This window comes from Orycteropus afer, unplaced genomic scaffold (assembly GCF_000298275.1).
Source record: "Orycteropus afer afer isolate SDZICR_OR568_19922 unplaced genomic scaffold, OryAfe1.0 scaffold00074, whole genome shotgun sequence".
NCBI lineage: Eukaryota > Metazoa > Chordata > Mammalia > Tubulidentata > Orycteropodidae > Orycteropus > Orycteropus afer.
Genome location: NW_006921661.1, coordinates 7,441,739 through 7,461,488, shown reverse-complemented (window position 1 = coordinate 7,461,488; position 19,750 = coordinate 7,441,739). Strand labels below are relative to the sequence as shown.

Sequence of the window (19,750 nt, the reverse complement as noted above, 5' to 3'; positions counted from 1 at the left end):
TTGGAAGTTCTCTGTCAATATACTGCTGCAACCGTTTTTGAATTATCTTCAGTAAGATCTTACTTGTGTGTGATATTAATGATATTGTTCTATAATTTCCACAATCTGTGGGATCACCTTTCAGGCTTATAGATGAAGAGAAAAGAACAGAAGAAAAAGAAGTATGTCTTGAATATAATTTATATGATCCAGAAGAATAAATGCTGTACATGGATTTTAACTGGTTTGTCTTCTTTCTGTCTAGCTCAAGGTTTTTCTGAATCTACTCCCACTTCAATTTGTAGATGAAGTTAATCTTTGTGGCTCCATTCCGTTCTTTATCTGGATGACCCTTAATCTTAAACAGAAATACTCCTTTTAGCCAAACAGGCAGAAGATAAAGAAATCAGCTTAGACAAACAGATCTATTACATTTCTCTGGTTCTCCTCTGTGGGTGGAAATTCAGCTGGGCCTGTTTACCTTTCTGGAAAAGGCCAAGCTCTGAAGGACTTATGGAGGTACCCCAGAAGGCAGCCACTATACTTCCCACAGGGCTGGGACTCACATGGAGAGCCATTAAGAAGACTTGAGGGGAATCAGCTATCCCAGTTTTAAGAATTTTCACTGAATTTCTTGTGTTTTACATAAGTTTGAAAGGAGTTCCATGCATTAAGAAAAATACAATTGTTCCAATGAGATTAAAAATATAATCCCTTATATTTGGAGAACATTTTATAGCTTGTAAACTGTCTTCTTGCATACTAAATGTGTATTGATAATATCCCTGAGAAGCACACAAGACAGATGTCTCTGTCTCTGTTTTACAAATCAGGCTACTGAGGAGGTAAAGTGGCTTGCTCAAGTCATACAGCGGGTTAACTAGCATCTGGAAGATCCAGCCAGGTTTCCTGATACCTACTCCAGGATTTTTCCACTGAAATAGTTCTTATTAGTTCTACCTGGTTGAGAGATGAGCTCCTCACCTAGTCTGGAGAGACTAAATGGAAGCTTTCTCCTTAAGCAATAACTAACTTGTATTAATAAAATTTTAGCTGTGTTCTACTAAGCTAACATTAACTGACATCTCCTCTGCGTCAAGCCCTTGCACAGATGAGTCAGATTAGATTCCTGGGGAGGGTAGACAGACCAATGATAATAATAATAGTTTATTATTACCTTACAATACATAAAATATAGACTATGGCTGTGGGAACCCAGAGGGGCACCTAATCCTGCCTGAGTGGGTCAAAGAGAGCCTCTGAAAGCCACAATACCGAAGCTGATTTTATTTTTTTACTGAGGTATAACTTAAATTATACCTCCAATTACTTTGTCTGTTCCTTGGTTGCCTCATTGTAAAACAGAGCTAGAGGCATCTGTCCTGTCTGATATAAGGGTACAAATCTGAAGAGAACTGAAGCTGATTCTTAAAGGAAGGCTCCTCAGAGTATTTTCTAACAGAAGTGTCCAAGAAGCTCTTTTATTTTCAGAACCAGGACCACAGTGGGGACCACAAAAGTTTCAAAGATGCTTCAGTTTTAAGCTTTGCTGAGGGGAAAGCTCGTAAGTGAGAGCTGTTTTTGAATCCTTTGTATGCTGCTCTGCACTAAGGAACCACTTGGCCTCCTTCCCCCAGGAAAAGGCTTCCAAGGTGGAAGAAGGATAAACACAGCCTGTAAGAACTGCTAACAGTAGAAGGAAGATCAATGTGGACACTAAGGAAGCATCTATAGGATTTCTGCAAAAGCTTGGCAAGTTGTAACTGACTCACAGAGAGAAGCATATGCTGTTTTTAGCTCCCTTAGGAGGTGAGAACTGAAGAAAATCTTAGCAATGATCTTGTATGACCATATTGTACAACCGAGGAAAAGGGAAATGGGTTTGGTCAAAGTCACAAAGCAAGTTAATGGCTCAGCTAAACCAAAACTCAGGTCTTGTGATTTCTATTCCAGAACCCTTTCCATTTCACCATCATTTGTGAGGCAAACTTCAGAAAGAGAACAAACAAACATTATTTTCAGAGGCCAGTAAAGCACCTGACTGAAACATAGTGTTTGTGGGATTGCCAAGGAATGCAAGGGTGGGAATCAGTATACAATAGAGACCTCTGGAAGTCAGATGTCCACCTGATGCCTCCTCTGATTTGGCTAAACAGAAAAAGTTAAATAACAAGTGATTTACAAATTTGTAATTCATGTCAGAAATATGAGAAGTGTTTCAATCTCATATTCACAGAACAGAAGGACATTATGTTTGGTTATTTGCATTGTGATGACCAGGGTGCTGGATACAAAAATAAACAACAGTCCCTGTCCCCCGGGAAGAGACGACACATTGACAGATTATTTTCAATACAAAGTAAGAAATGCTATGAAAGAGAAAATCTGTGTATTTGCGTGCAGGGGCACTGTATGGTGGTGGTGCTGGGAAATCCTGGGAAGCAAAGAGTGAGTCTTACTTTTTTGCTAATAGAAGTGGGTCAGGGCAGGCTCCAAAAGTGTTGGAGCCACTTTAATCTACTCTTGAAGGATAATGAACAAGTCTGCTAAATGAGAGGAAATGGATATTCTAGGTAGAGGGAACAGCACAATCAGAGAGAATGGAGCATTGGGGGAAAAAAAAAAACCCCAAAACAACCCAAGTTGTTGAATCTAAGTAAGAAATGGTGAAAGATGAGGCTGTGAAGATTTGATTAGGCCAGACTGGTCATATGCTAAACTACAGAGACTTGCCTTTACTCTGCAGGTGACAAGAAACCAACAAATTATTTTAAATCAGTAGAGAGACAAGGTTATATTTGTTGACCAGACATAACCATGGTGGCAAAATGAAGATGCTTCTAGAAGGGAAGCAGTGATGACCGAGAGGGCTATTGCATTAAGTCTAGTTCTAAGGTCTGAAGAAGCAAGGTGGCAGTGACAACGGGAAAAGGTGACAGAAACTTTTGTATAAGAGGCCATGATCCTATACCCTGTCTTGGATATGGTAGGAACTTAGTAAATTGTTGAATCAATCTATTAATCTCTGTGACTTATTCTCTATAAAATTTCACAAAAGCAAATTTCCTGTGAGAGCAAAGTAGGAAACCAAAGAAGACATTAAAGAGAAGGCAGCATCTGAGTTAGGCTTCAGATTCACCTATTTCCTCATTTAACAAATATTTACTGCTGATTATATGCCAGATGCAGTTCTAAGTGCTGACGAGTTAGCAATAGGTAAAAGAAAACAAAAAATCTCTGCTTCTGAAAGACTTGGATTCTTCTCAGAAAGACAGAAAATAAACTAAATATACAGTCAAAGACTACAAACAAAAATAAAGACAAGGGAATAAAAAATGTTGGGAAGGGAGCTGCAATTTCTGATGGAGCAGCCAAGGAAAGAGTCACTGAGACATGGTGACTCTTTTCAGTAAAAATTTGACAGAAGTGAGGAAGATTCCAGGCAGAGCGAACATCAAATACAAAGGCCCTGAAACAGATGCTTTTCTATGCAAAAAGTTAAGAGGCTAGTGTGGCTGAACAGCAGGAATGAGGGGAAAAGCAGGATCACAGGTGGAGTTTGGTAGCTGGGAGAGGGATCAAGGAATCCAGGTTAAGATAGGTGCATGAGCAAAGGCATAGGGACTAGCTTGTTTATTATAGTAGGAAGGAAAAGGAAGCCAAGCACTGCTGGAGAAGCATTACTGTTGTGCTGTCCAAGGCCACTATAAAAATCATGTCAAGTTAGTATTAGTCGGGCCCTTGCTGGGGCTCAGTTAAGTTTTTCATTTACTTCTTATAGCTCCCTTGCAAGGATCATGAGTCCTAGCCAGATAGGTTCAATTCTTATTACTGCTTTCCTCAACTCCCTACAGCAAGGCCAGAACATACTTTCCCAGTTCAATACCTTCATTCAAGTTGTTCACATTGAAACATTAATCTGTAATTTCATTCCCATTTTTCTGAAATCCTACTCATTCTACAAAGTTCTTATAATTTCTAGACCCAATTTCTGTTTTCTAACCCTTTCAACCACTATCTCTTTATATACCTCTATTAGTACATCCTGCTTTAACGGGGTTCATCAGCTCTTGGAAGACAGAAATTATGTGTCATTTGTCTCTGCACTCTCTGTGCCCATCACTAACCCAGCAGATTTACCACCTGCTGAACTGAACTACCATTTCCACAGTGTTAACACAGGACTGGGTGTGTAATACACAGCCACTCTAGATTCGACTGATGGGTAAACAGAGTGTATACAGGCCTAACTGGCAGACACAGCTACACCTAGTACCTAGAGGCAGGATGGTATAGGAAAAAGAGTATAGCTTTGGAATCCAGACATAGCTGTATTCAAATTTTTGATCAGTAGTTTATTAATTGTGTAATTTCAGGTCATTTAACCTTTTTGGGTCAGTGTTACCATCTGTAAAATGGGTATGTACTGGAATCCATTCCTACTATATAATTCCAGTTGTGTAAGAACTAAATGAGGTAATTAATGTACAATAGAACTTGGCATACAACAGATGCTCAATAATGATCAAATTTTCTTGCTAAGCTGTATTTAAAAAAAGCAATCTGTTGTCTAATTCAAAAGTTACAAGTGTATTTTGTTTTTGCAACATGGGGTTTTCCTTAAAATGTAATGTAAACCCAATTTTGGTGTAGTATATATTTTCTATGTAACAACAAAAAATCAATCCTTATAAAAATCAAAGAAGCCTGATTGTATTTTTCTTAAACCCACTCATTGATTTTTCTCTTTTTAAAAATTTAATTTGCATGTTTAAGGTTTTCAAAAGTGGGCAGTTAAAAAGTAAAAATTGTTTCCCATTTTGTGACTCAGATGTGACTTCTAAGAGAAGACTTAGTCTGATATAAAATGTTTCAAAATCTTTGGTACACAAAGGTTATGAGATAGTTGAGAAACTCAAGGACCATTATTGGAAGCTTATAATCCTGTGAGTAATGTCTACTAATGGTGGTGTTGTGTGTGTGTGTGTTGGGGAGGAAGGGTTAGTAAGTAGGCAAGAAAGACAAACAGTAGTTAATATGAGCATAATTTTGTTTCTGTTCTAAAGCAACAGGGACACACAGCAAAGTCTGAGAGAGTTCAACACAGAGATGACAGAAGCCTTGTAGGGAGGCCAAACCAAAATATATACATTGAAGCTCCCTGTACTTATTAAGTCATTTACAAATGAAGAAAGAAAGAGAAACAATAATGTTCAACTCACTGGTTAGGGATACATGGCTAAATATATTACTATTAGAATGAGAGTTCCATAAGCACAAGATTTTTGTCCGTTTTGCTCATGGCCATATCCTCAGCACCAAGGATAGTGTCTGGCACATAGCAATCAATATATATATTTTGCTGATGAATGAATGTATGAGTTAAGGTATGGTTCTTGAACAGCAGAAAACAAGCAATTTTAGCACCACGTGATATGTTATGATAAAAAAGGCAAAATGCTAGAGGAGCAAATAGGAGGGGGGCCTTGATGATGCTTGAGCTAAGTCTTGAGAAAGGATCCAGGATTAGCCAGGCAAAAGAGATGGGTGATGGCAAACGAAGCATTTTAGGAGACACTGCAGGCTGAAGAAAGGTAGGACAAGAGTTCTTTGTGCCATGGACTCCTTTGGCAGTCTGTTGAGGTCTATGGGACTTTTCTTGAAATAGTGCTTTTTTTTTTTTAAAGAAAAAAATACTTACTGTAAAATACATAGGAGTACAAAGAAATCCAATTATACTGATACTAGTTATCAAAACACTAAAAAACTTTGTGATATAGTAATATATGTACTTTATTAATATAAAGTAAGATCTAAAAGTAGCTTTAATAATTACTATAATTTTAAAGTAATGTTGGGTATAAATGATATTTTAGGATGTCAGAAATAACTACAATATGATATAAAAATACCTGTAATTTTTATTATTTACAACATTACAGGTACTGTAAATATTATTAAGGTCTATGGCCTATATTCATAATTGGAGCAAATGTTAGATTTCAATTAGAGGTTAGTAAAAATAGAGACATAACCATTTTCTAAGTTAACTGACCTTTTTTTATCTATGGACCCCTTGAGGGTTTATGGATCAGTGGTAAGAACCCCTAGCCCTAGGTGCATAATGAAGAGGGTATGAGTAAGTGGGAATGAAGAAGAAGGAAGAGACATGAGACAAATTTAAGAGGCAGAATAACTGAATGGACCTGATGATTTGATGATAGGTAAACAGAACTATTTAGGTTGACCCTCAGGTTTCCAGACTGAGGATTTTATGACACTAAAAATGAGGATAATTGTACTAAAGGTTCATTGAAGCTCAGAAAGACATTCATGTTGCTTATACATTTAGGGTTAAAAAATAGAATATTTACTGATTAAGATGAATAGTTCTTATAGATCTTGCCATGACTGAAAAATTCATGAACACAGAGGATAAACTGGGTAGTCAAACATGTTCCTGGACAAATAAGCAGTGCTTACCTCTCAAGCTCAAGTGCATTGCTCTTTCTACCAGGATACTGACGTCAAAAGTTCCACCCAACTCAGCAGGACCCTCCTGGGCAGAACTAACTTCAGCTGTGGTGCTGCTGGAGGGGACCTGGGTGTAGGCAGGAGGCTTCTGGTCATCATGTTGGGGAGAGAGTTGGATCTCTTCCCTTCTGGGGAGCTGCTCAGCTTCACTGTGGCTGCTGCAGTCCATGGAGTCCAGCTCACGAGTGGGCTCAGGGTGTGGGGAAAGAGAGGAAAGAATCACATGAACTCGCAAGGCTGCTCCTGAGAGGTTGGAAGCATTTCGTCCAAACAGTGGATATACACCTAGAGGTGGAAGGAATACCCAATATCACTCAATAAAAAGGAGAAACCAAGAAACCACTCTCTTATATTAGAGGAAATACTCATCGAGGGTGCGTGTGGTCCTTTTTCCTTTGACAGACCTCTGGTCTGACTATACCAATTTGCAAAAGATAGTGTGAAGTTGGTATAAAGCATTAGAGTTTTACCCTACCTTTACTACCTCCAACAATGGAAAACAGTGAGGTCTCTGATTCGAAACCAAAGCCAATGACTTTCAGGCAGAACTGCTGTGGAAAGCATTCATGTGTTTAGGGCAGCTTCTGAGATCTTTTGCAAGTCTAAGATTTGAAGAAATCAGGACTGGCCTATATTCTCTTGCACATGTCCCATAAATCAAAACCTACTGTTATTGATCAATTCCAACTCACAGTGACCCTCCAGGACAGAGCAGAACTACCCCATAGGGTTTCCAAGGCTGTAATCTTTACGGAAGCAAACTGCCACATCTTTCTCCAGTTGAGTGGCTGGTGGGTTTGAACCACTGACCTTTCTGTTAGCAGCCGAACACGTAACCCATGTGCCAAGGCTTCTTACATATGCCATAGGCTCCTGCTTTTTGACCTTCTCCCCATCAACAATCTCTCCTGGTGCTCATTTTGGCTTTGTTTCACAACTAAATTGTTCTTGAAAGTTGGCAATAGCCCTAAAGATCAACTGGTAAGAGATAGCAAGAAAGAAGTTAAGGGAATTAGTATTTGTTGAGTGTTTTTCAAGTGCCAGAATCTCAGAGGGGTTAAGTAACCAGTCCAGATCATTCTTCCAGTAAGTGGAAGATTTAAAACCAAGGATGTGAAATGTACTGGCTTGCTGGATATAAAAATGAGATTTACTTTATAAAGCAGAAGGAACTAATAGTTCCTTCAGAATATCAAAGTATGCTTTTTAGAAAAGAGTCATTTCAATTGAGGAAACTGGAATTAATTGATTCATGATGATGATAAGATGGCATTTTCCCGTCTTTTTCCATTTTTAGGTAACCTGTTTTCTTCTAAATGCAATGTATAAATTATTATAATCATTCAAGCAGAAAACAAGCACAAGTCATGGTTGGGGGAAGATACGCAAAAGTAACATACTGGTTAAATTCTTATTCTCAAGGAACTTAATATGTGGAAGGATGATTTCTTAGTTATCTAGTGCCACTATAAGAGAAATACCACTGAGTGGCTTTAACAGACAGAAATTTATTTTCTCAGTTTAGGAGGCTAGAAATCCAAATTCAGGATGCCAGCTCTAGGGGAAGACTTTCTCTGTTGGCTCTGGGGGAAGGTTCTTGTCTCTTTTGAGTTTCTGCTCCTGGGCAACCTTCATGTGGCCTAGAATCTCCCTCCCCTCAACTCTGTTAGCTCAGCTTGCTTGTTTAATCTATATTATACCTCAAAAGAGATTGACACAAGACATGCCTACACGAATCCTGATTCATTAATATAACAATGACAACCTATAGCCAAATGGAATTATAACTTCAGGCACAGAAGTTAGGAATCACAGCACATATTTCTGGGGACACGATTCAATCCGGAACAGAAGATTAGATGGATAACTGAATGGAATGATTCACTCATTCAACAAACATCAAATACCACTCTCTGTGTTCTGAGAATACAAAATGTAGACTAGTAGGATGTAGAGAAGTATGAGGGAAGTGGAGAATACAAAAAGTTAAATACCACCTCCAATATCACTCCATAAAAAGGGGTATTTGTACTTCAATTCTGATCCTTTGATCTATATTGTATCCTAAATTTGTTTCCTTCAGCAGAGTGAAGTTAAAAGCCTATCTTATCAAGTGAGCAAAAACAAAGACTTTTCCTGCAGTCTCTCCGAGGTGACTCTAGACCAGGCTAGATAAAACAGGACACATGAAATTTGATGAGGTGCTCAAAAGAGCCAGATTTATACCTGCTAGGTCTAAAGAAAATGAAAGAATCTGGAATGATTAGCCAGACTATACTCAATTCTCCTGTTCATCCCTGGTCAGCACAAAACTAACAGGGCTAAAACAACGTTGTGATTCAGTTTCTTCGACTATATAGTGGAAGAAATAATAACTACCTCATAGAATTATTGAGATTAAATACCATGTTTGTAAATAATCTAGTGTGGGGCTGAAATTCAGTAAATGGGGAAGACAATGTTTGTTTAATAAATGGTGCTGGCAAAACTGGATATCCATTTGCAGAAAAATGAAACAAGATCTGTACCTCACACCATACACAAAAATTAACTCCAGATGGATCAAAGACTTAAATGTGAAACCTAAAACTATAAAGTTACTCAAGGGAAAACTAGGGGCAAATTTAGGGGCTCTAATATATGGCATAAATAGACTAGCAAGTGTAACTCAAAATACACAAACAGCAGAAGAGAAACTACATGAATGGGACCTTCTAAAAATTAAAGTTTTATATGCTTCCAAAGACTTCTCTAAAAGAGTCAAAAGAGAACTTACAGATTGGGAAAAGATATTTGGCGATGACATACCTGACAAGGGACTTACCTCCAGAATTTATAGAAAACTCCAACACTCCAACAACAAAAAGACAAATAATCCAACTAAAAAATGGGCAGAAGACATGAATAGACACTTCACCAAAGAGGATATTCAGGCAGCCAAAAAACACATGAAGAAATGTTTGTGATCATTAGCCATTAGAGAGATGCAAATGAAAACAATGAGATACCATCTTGCCCCAGCACTGGTAGCAAAGTTCAACAAGACAAAAAATAACAAATGCTGGCAAGGATGCAGAGAAACTGGGACTCTCATACACTGCTGGTGGGACTGTCATATGGTATAACCACTGTGGAAAGCAGTATGGCAATTCCTTCAAAAATATGAACTAGAAATACCATTTGACCCAGCCATTCCATTACTAGGTATATATCCTGCTGAAGCGAGAGCCAGGACAAGAACAGAAACATGCACACTCATGTTCATTGCAGCACTATTTACAATAGCCAAAAGATGGAAACAACCTGGGTGTCCATCAACCGAGAAATGGATAACCAAACCATGGTACATACACACAAGAGAATACTATGCAACCCTAAAGAATAACGTAGAATCTGCAAAACACCAAATATCATGGATGAACTTGGAGGACATTATGCCGAGTGAAATAAGTCAATTACAGAAGGACAAATATTGTATCAGTCCATTATTGTAAAAAGTCAAGGAAAGGAAGGAAATTTTCTTTGTTGGTTACCAGAGGTGGGAGGGGAGGGGAGAGAACACTGTTAGATAGGTAGAGACAAGTATTGATTTGGGTGAAGAGAAGGGCAATGTACCAAATGTGAGTGATCAACATGATGGCATGGAGAGGTACATGGGAGGTACAGACAACACAGATGAACCCTTCTGCACATATAGTACTGCATTGTCAGTGAAGGCAAACATGGGTATACAGGTGGATAGATGGGTGGACAGGCTGAACTACTAGGTATGTTCAAACCCACCAGCCACTCCTTGGAAGGAAGGTTGGGCAATCTACTTCCGTAGTGATACTGCCTCGGAAACCCAAGAAGGGGTCGCTACGAGTCAGGTCCGACTCAATGGCACACAACAACAACAACAAATCCAGGGGGAAGTGTGACCAAGACCATGTACAGGGTTGGCAGACAATGTTTGTACAAATATATTTGTATGTTCTGTAAGAATTCCCAGGTATATAGTAGAGCTGACAAGGGACAAGGTTGTAGTCACTTATTGGTCATAACCAACTACCCAGAGGGACTGAGTAGTTGAACCTGTGGACTCAGGACCATAGTCACAGGGGACATCAAGCTCAATTGGTATAACATACTACACAAAACATTGTTCCACCTCCTACTTTGTGAGTAGCGACTGGGATCTTAAAAAACTTCAAGCAGCCATCTAGATGCAATGATGGATCTCTCCTCATCCAGAGCAAAGAAGAATGAAGAAAACCAAAGATTCATGGAAAGAATTAGCCCTAGCGACTGGTATACCATGTGATCTGCAGCCTATATGACTATGAGATCAGAAGAACTAGATGGTGCCTGGCTACCACTGTCAACCACTCAGAGGGGGATCTATGTAGGAGATCCTGGATAGGGAGAAGAATGTGGAACAAAACTCAAATCATTTGGGAAAAAAAGGGGGACCAGGTGTGCTGGTCTGATAGAGCCTGGTGGAACCCCTGACATTATGGCCCCTAGCTGCCCTTCAGGTCTGGAATTGAACCCACTCCTGTGGCTTTCAGCCAAACAAAAGACAGGCATATGAGGTGAACATTTACACTAGGTAATTTACAACACAACACACTCCTGGGAGAGAACAATCATGGGAGAATAGAAGGGCTGTGTATGCACAGGGACATAGATTGGAGGCAGGAGTACATGGAGGGTAGGACACAGGAAGAGGTAACTATCAGGAGGAAGTGGGAGAGAAGCTGTTACATTGTGGTAAATTGTAGTCAATGTCATGAGACAAAGTGTATGTGAACTGCTGTATGGAAAGTGAATTTGCTCTGTAAACTTTCACCCAAATACAATAAATATATATATAAAAAAGAATCTAGTGTGGTCACTTCCAATTCATTCTCTACTACAGTTGCTAGACTTATTATTTTTCTAGAAGGCAAAGCTATCTCACTCCTTTATTCAGAACTCATTACAACAACTTTTCATAGCTCAGAAAAAAGTTCAAACTCTTTTGCTTAGAAGATCTTCAATATAGTACTCTTGCCCATCTATCTAGCTTGAGCTCATCACTTCCCAAACTATGTATCATCTCATCTAGCCAAATTACTTACAGTACCTAAAATGTATCAAACTTCTTCATGCCTCTTTGCCTTCACTCATGCTATTTCCCTGTTCAGAATTTCCTTCTTTCTCTTTTTCTTTGGCTTATTCTTTGAATAAGTCCTTGAAACTAGGTCAACTATCACCTCCATTGAGAGGGCTTCCTTGAACTAAAGAGATGTCCCATCCCTATGCTTCCACAGCACCACTGAGAATACCTTTTTCATAGTTCTTATGCTTCCCTCTAATAATTTATTTACTACTCTATGCTCAATCAACACCAAAGGAAGCAACAGTCAAGATATAAGATGTTGTATAGCATTGGGCAAATCTGCTGCAAAGGAACTCTTTCAAGTGCTGAAGAGCAAAGATGATTCCTTTAAGACTAAGGTGTGCTTGGCACAAGCCATGGTATTTTCAATCGCCTCATATGCATGTAAGAGCTGGACAATGAAAAGAAAGACTGAAGAAGTAGTCAAAGCTTTTGAGTTATGATGCTGGCAAAGAATGCTGAAAAGTACCATGGACTACTAAAAGAACTAACAAATCTGTCCTGGAAGAAGTGCAGCTGGAATGCTCCTCGGAAGTGAGAATGGCCAAACTTTGTCTCACCTATTTTGGTCCCGTTGTAAGAAGGGACCATTCCCTGGAGAAAGATATCATGCTTGGTAAAGTGGAGAGACAACGAAAAGGGGGAAGGCCTTCAACGAGATGGAGTGACACAGTAGCTGCAACAATGGGCTCAGGTATAGCAAGAATCATGGGGCTGGCACAAGACCAGGCAGTGTTTTGTTCTGCTGTACATGAGGTCGCTATGTATCAGTGATGACTAGATAGCACCTAACAACAACTATGCTCTCAATAGACTGTAAACTCATTGAGGTCAGAGACTATTTCTTATTCATCTTTGAATTCTCAGGGTCAAATACATGTATCAAGTCCTCAACAAAATGTTTAAAAAGAAAAGTATCCAGCATATAATGTCCCTTGCAAAATGTTACCTTTCCTCTTTTTGCCTTGTAAGCCAGTTTATTACCATGCAGGTTTTCCTTTATGGTGCCAAAATATGCTGACCAGAGAAGAAGAATATACTAGTCCCCTTAGGTATGCTTTTCAGTGTAATAATAATAATAATAATAATAATAATAAAAAAAAAACAGCATTCTAGATTATCAGAGAAGCTCTCATACATTTGTTAAAGGTACTTCCCTAAATTCACTCATTTTTATTTTCTACAGATTAACTGTGTGCTTACAATGTTCTAGGCACTATGTCAGATGTAAAAATCTGTTGACTGTTGGATGCACTCTAGAGCTACAAAGTTCAGAACCAGTTCTTAGATGTGTACAGACATATCTCATTTTACTGTACTTCACTTCATTGTGCTTCACAGATACTGTGCTTTTCACAAATTGAAGGTCTGTGGCAGCCATGGATTCAGCAAATCTATTGGTACCATTTTTTTCCAGCAACATGTGCTCACTTTGTGTCCCTGTGTCACATTTTAGTGATTCTTATAATATTTCAACCTCTTTCAAAATGTTATTGCACACTTAACAGACTACCATATAGTGTAAGCTTAACTTTTACACACACTGGGGAACCAAAAAATTTGTGTGACTCACTTTACTGTAGTGGTCTGGAGCCAAGTTATCTCCGAGGTATGCCTGTACTGATCCCACTAAGGTATTGTTACTATATTATGCCCTTTTTAAAGCAGGCAGTTGACCAAATCTTTCTTTTTGAAATCTCTTGTTACAAAAAGTATCACTAAATTATGAGTAATCTGTCATCATGCAATAATGGAAGACTTACTAGCATGTGACCTTGGGCAGGTTACCCAACTTCTCTAAGCTTCCCATTTCCATGTCTGTAAAACGGATCTAAAGTCCCTGGGTGGCGCAAAGGTTTTGCATTCTACTATTAACCTCAAGATTGGGGGTTTGAACCCAACTAGGGGTGCCGAGGAAGAAAGGCCTCGTGATCTGCTTCTGTAAAGATTATAGCTAAGGAAACCCTATGGAGCAGTTCTACTCTGTAACACAAAGGGTCACCATGATTTGGAATCAACTTGACTACCATGGGTTTGTGTTTTTAAAAACAGTTCTAACACCTATCTCATAGGATTCCTGGGAGTATCAAATAAAATAATACCTGAGGGGGTGTCTCACATAGTATTTGACACAAAGCAGGTGCTCAAATCACAAAAGCTGAGCCTGCCTGGTTCCTCACTTACCACTAACAGTTAGTGTCCTTCCTGACCTCTCCCCAAGTCTGGTCAGGTCCACGTAGGCTGAGCCAATCCAGCTGTCTGTCTGGTGAGGCCTCTCCACACTATCATTGCCATAAGCCCGCCACACTTGGATTTCTAGCCTTTCTTCCCTGAAGTACCAAAGCAGTGATGGGCCCCTGCTGACTTCTGTTCTTTTGAATGCCTTGAAAGTAACCATGACCTGGTTTTTGTTTGCAGTTTCCTTAGGCTTCTTGAGAGGAGTCCAAAAGCCTTTGTGATCATACAGCTTGTAGCGAAGATAGCAGTAAGTGTTCTTATGAATGTGCTTTTGGCCAGCAAGGAGCACACAATGGATGGGCAGCCAGAGCCTTGGGGTGGAGACAGTGACAGTAGCTGGCTCCTCTTCATCCATATTGACAAAATCCTTTAGGCTGTTATCAAAGTTCCAGCCCAATAGCTCAGCAGCTTCTAGCACCCGCTCTCGATCTCCAGGATGGGTAAAGGAAACTGAAAGCTCCAGGCCACCCACAATCTTCTGCATGAGCTCCAAGCTGTGAGGCATGGTCCCATCTACTGGAAAAATGACAGGATACCATCCTGTGATGCCTGATGGGAGAAAAGAAAGATTTTCAATTCCTGTCTTCAATGTAAAAAACAAAAAAACAAACTTGCCTACTCTTCACCCCAGAGCCACCACCACCCTGGCTCAAGACAGAACAGAAAACACGTATCTACAATGAGATGGAGTTTATGTTTCATCTGACCAATAAAAGGCAGTGACATTTGGGAAGAAGGAAGGTCAGGGGCTGGAAAACCTGAGTTCTTTCCTTGGCTCAATCAATAAGCAGTGGTTCATTCTGAGAAAGCCACTAATCTCTCTTATCTCTCACAGCCTTGGTTTTCTCACCTGACAAAAGGAAAAATTAATGCTAATCTTGCCTACCAGACAAAGTTCTCATGATCATTAAATGAGATAATGGTTTTAGAAGAGATTTGAAAGAGAAGTACTATAAAAAAATGTGAAATGATTATTATGGTACTATGGGTACAATGGGAGCTCTGGTGGCATAGTGCCTAAGGCATTTAACTGCTAACCAGAAGGCTGGCAGTTGAAACCTACCAGCCACTCCTCAGAAGGAAGACTGGGCAATCTACTTCCATAGAGATACTGCCTCAGAAAACAGATGATCTGGGATCTAGTCCCAGGTCTTTAACTAAGGAAACTGCTACTTGGTGAACACATACCAAAGACCAGGAACTAGATTAGAAAATGACAACTGCTACTCTTTTATTTTTTAAATTGTATTTATTTTTGAGTGTCTATTCTGTCAGAATGTCTGCTAGTGCTTTATGTATTTCATTTAATTCTCCTGATAACTCTGTGAAGTTTTAAGTATTAAGACTGAAACTTAGAGACCTATATAAGTTATTATAGTTACCCAGTAGTAGAGCTGAGATCTGAACCTAGGCCTATATTTTACCTACTATCACCTCACAATCTTTTATCTGAATTTAGAATTTAGGAAGGCAATACAGCATATGAATTGAATATTACATAACAGCCAGGAGTCATGTAAGTCAGGGATTGACAAATTTATTCTATAAATGGCCAAACAGTAAATATTTAATGCTTTCTGGGCCACATGGTTTCTGCCACCAACTACTCCACTCTGCTGCTGTAGTGCACAAATAGTCATTATGTAAATGAATGGGTTCTAATAAAACCTTATAAAAACAGGCAGTGGGCCTATGTCAGAAAACAAAGATTAAATAGTCTCATGTCAGCTGTGGTCAGATTTGGCTGCTTAATGAGTTAATTAAAAAAATTTCTTTAGAGCTTTTCAGATTTTAGAATTGCGTATATTATGAATTGGTGTAATGATCATCATAGCATTTTTCTGAGAAAGGTTTTATTGATTATACCATATAGAAGATTTGGGCTCACTGAGACTAATCTGTCAAAGATCACTTAAGGTTTTATGGCTTTTGGACTAAGAACTTAATTCTTCTGAGTTTTTGTCTATAAAATGAGGAGACTGAACACGTTGCTCTCTAAGGCTCTTTTCAGCTTGGACAGTCTAAGAACCTATGGCCTTGGCTCACATAAATTCTCTTCTCTGAACATTAGTTTCCCCATAGCCTAGTGGTTCTTAACCTGTTTTTGCTCACAGACCTCTTTGGCTCTAATGAGCTATTATCCCAGAAAAATGCATGCATGTAATACATGCAAAATTCTACATCATTGCTAAAAAGTTGGATTAGATGGTCCTTTTTGCTCTATGATTCTGTAATTGAGATTATTGGCAGGAAGAACAAAACAGAATGCTCACTTTAGAGTACCAGAATATAAAGACAAATGATATACTTCAAATTAAAAGATTTATTTTCAAAGGTTAATTTTAATGCTTAGGATGAAATTTCCCAGATGGTACCTATTCCCTCACAAACTCTGAAGTAAGTTTCAGGAGAAAGGAAATTGAAGTGTTCTATGTGACAAGTCTTGCACATGCATTTTTATAGATGAGGAAACTATAGATCTGACAGATGAAGTGACTTGTTCTAGATCACAAACAGCAGGTGACAGTAGTAAGATCTGAACTCTGTATCAAGTTACACAGACTTGTCTCTGGCAAGCACATGGATGATACCTGCTTATAGAGTAGTGCTCAAATTAATTCATAATTAAATTTTGCAGATGTTTGACAGAACTCTGGAAACTATATTATATAATCCTTGGATTACATAATCCTCAGGAGAAATACGGGCAAGAGAAGGGAAACAAATGTTTTCTGAGTGTCTACTATTGTATCAAATTATCATCTATCCTATTTCATCAGTTTCTACACTGTTAACTGTCACCATCTATGAGATAAGAAAACTGGGGCTTGAAGAGGTTAAATCATTTGGTCAAAGTCACCCAGCTAGTAGTAAGTAGGATTGGACCAATATTTCAGTCTGCCTTGGTAGTTGTATTCTTTTGGGCCATTACTCTTCCTTCAGTGAGCAGGAAGAATGTAATAGAAAAATAATGGGCAAATCTTGATTTGGTTTCCAATCCCACTACTCACTGATTTTGACAGTCACTTAACCTCTCTGAACCTAAGTTTCCTCGTATGTCAAATGAAAATAATAAGACCCTATAGGCCTGCCAGGTAGGGTAATAATGGATCACAAACAAGATCTGAGAAAATATTTTATAAAATGCTTACAATGTTATCACCATATTCATTATTATATTATCATCATCTTTCCAAAAGTAGGATAACAGTACAATATTTTTGAGCTTCTTTGCTTTATTAGAAGACCTTTGGAATACTAAGGAGAGGATTTAAAATGCTTTGGAAAACCTTGGGATATCTGGGAGAATTCAGAAGCATGTATAAAGTAGTCATATTTACTTCTGCTTATCTTGCAAAGGAGATCTTGTAAGAGACGATCTCTTACAGGGAAGTGAATGGGCAAGGGTAGGATCAGAAAGTGATAATCCAGAATCCTTACCAGATCTCTTGACCAGCAGCTCTTTTGTCGGAACCTTTACTATGCCAAGAAGATAATCTTTGGATGTCTGGAGACTAAGTATATCACTGGCTGTTAAATCAAGGGTAAAAGAAAAATTACCTGGTGGTCTACTAAGGCTGTATTTAAAGTACATCCATATAACTTTCCATTTACATTTACTGAATCTCAGTGTTGGAGGATATATTAGACGTCATCTTGTTCATAATCTAGCAAAGCCTGAATCACCTCCATGTCATTTTAAAAAAGTAAACATTTTAATTATAAAAACTGCAGACATACAAAGTTTTAACAATATTACAATCAACTCCTATATACCCTTCATCTAGATTTACCCAATATTAACATCTTGATACATTTGCTATCTGTGTATATGTATGTCTCTCACACACCCACATTAAACATATTCTTTGTTTTTCATTATACCCTTCAGAAGTAATTTGAAGAGATTATGACCTTTTGCCCCTTGACACTTTTAACATGTGTGTCCTAGGAACAAGAGCTTTTCTTCTTTTTTTTTCTGTGCACTACCACGCAACTCCCACCCCAAGCTATCTCCCTGTGCAAACAATGCCCTTCTGTTTTCCTATAGCTGATCACTCCAAGGAGTGTATCTACCTGATGTAAATGTTGACCCCATATGCCTGTCTACTGTTTGGCTGGAAGCCATAGCAGTGAGTTCAGTTCCAGACCTGAAGGGTAAGTAGGAGTCATAGTCTCGGAGTCTCACTAGGCTCTAGTTTTTTTTTTTTTGAAATAATTTTGAGTTGTGTTCCACATTGTTCTCCCACTCTATCCAGGATCTCCTGCATTGATCCCCCTGAGTGGTTGATAGTGGTAGCTGGGCACCATCTAGCTCTTCTGGTCTCATGGTCATATAAGCTGAGGACCACATGGTCTACTAGTCCCTAAACAAGGGCTTTTAAAAAAATGTACACATTAGCAGTGCAATGATCAAAATTAGGGAATTTACAATTGATACAATACTGTTTTCTAAGACAGTTACATTCAAAGTTAAATGTTCTAATACTGCCCTTCATAACAAGACTGTTCCCTCATCCCAATTTAGAATTTAATTCAGGACTATGCATTGTACTTCATTTAAATCACATGCAAGGTGGATAGTTAAGGGCAGGTCAGATGAATTAACAGTTATTTAATATACTTCTTATGTTTTCCAAATGTTGGATAATGAAAATGTATTTTATATTTACAAAGTAATGATTTTAATTACATAAGCAGTTTTTAAAGTCTAGGTATAGACTATAACCTAGAAAGAATCAAATACAATGTTCATGATAAAAATTGTTTGGCAATCAATATAGAATTCTTGGCTGGGTGAGTCCTTGAAAGACTGCTGAGTCAGTCTATCCACCTCCTTGCTTTTGAGCTAAACCACAATTAAAGATAGCTATATGTCAGTACAAAAACACTATTTTTTTTTTCCTCTTTACAGTAATTATAAAAAAAAAGTTTAACTTCCTATGTTGTTGTTGTTATTTGCTGTCAAGTCGGACCTGACTCATAGCGACCCCTCCCTTGGGTTGCCGAGGCAGTATCACTATGGAAGTAGATTGCCCCATCTTTCTTCCGAGGAGTGGCTTGTGGGTTTGAACCACCAGCCTTCTGGTTAGCAGTCAAGTGCCTTAGGCACTATGCTACCAGAGCAGATGGTTAATGCAGTCAGCTGCTTTCTGAAATGATGGAGGTTTGAGTCTACCCAGAAACATCCCCAAAGAAAGACCCTGTGATCTACTTCCAAAAAAATCAGCCACTATCAGCCCCATGGAACGCAGTTCACTCTGACACACACAGGGTTGCCGTGAGTTACAGTCAACTCAACATCAACTAGTTTTTGTTTTTTAAACTTCTCATAGAGGGAGCCTCTTCTTTTTTCTCCACAGTATTTGGCATGTGACAAACTGTAAAAAAACAAAAATTCTAAAAATTATTTTTCATTTTCTTAAAGATACCTAAGGACAAGATTTTTAAATGTATTTTGGTAGTATGTCCCAGAGGTTTCAAATTTTGTTAAAAACAAACAAGCAAGCAAACCTTGAAAGTCAGCAAAGTGGGGACTAGAACTTGGGTTTAATTTCTTGTTCAGGACTTTGCTGACCTTGTATAATTCAGTTGGATGCTCTTCCTATGTGACCTCTAAACCATATGCTTACACTTGTTATACTATACTATGTTGCCTTCCCCACCAGACTAATGAGGGCAAGGGCAGTTTCTTGCTCATCATCATATTCCCAGCAACCAGCACAGCTGCATGGCTAATAGCTGTTGTTATTGTTGTTGTTATGTGCCATCGAGTTGGATCCGACTCATAGCGACCACTCCTTGGGTTTCCAAGGTAGTATCACTACGGAAGTAGATTGCCCCATCTTCCTTCCG

At 38.7% G+C, this 19,750-nt stretch overlaps 1 protein-coding gene across 1 annotated transcript in view; it reads right to left on the bottom strand.

Moving 5' to 3' along the window:
- C2CD3 (C2 domain containing 3 centriole elongation regulator) overlaps nucleotides 1-19,750 on the bottom strand; it is a 148,168-nt gene that overhangs the window by 57,838 nt on the left and 70,580 nt on the right. Inside the window, exons 22-24 of the mRNA XM_007940948.1 lie at nucleotides 17,336-17,425; nucleotides 13,841-14,443; nucleotides 6,463-6,798 (exon numbers count right to left, since the gene is read on the bottom strand). Of these exons, the coding sequence (XP_007939139.1) occupies nucleotides 6,463-6,798; nucleotides 13,841-14,443; nucleotides 17,336-17,425 (1,029 nt within the window). The remainder of the gene's footprint in view (nucleotides 1-6,462; nucleotides 6,799-13,840; nucleotides 14,444-17,335; nucleotides 17,426-19,750) is intronic.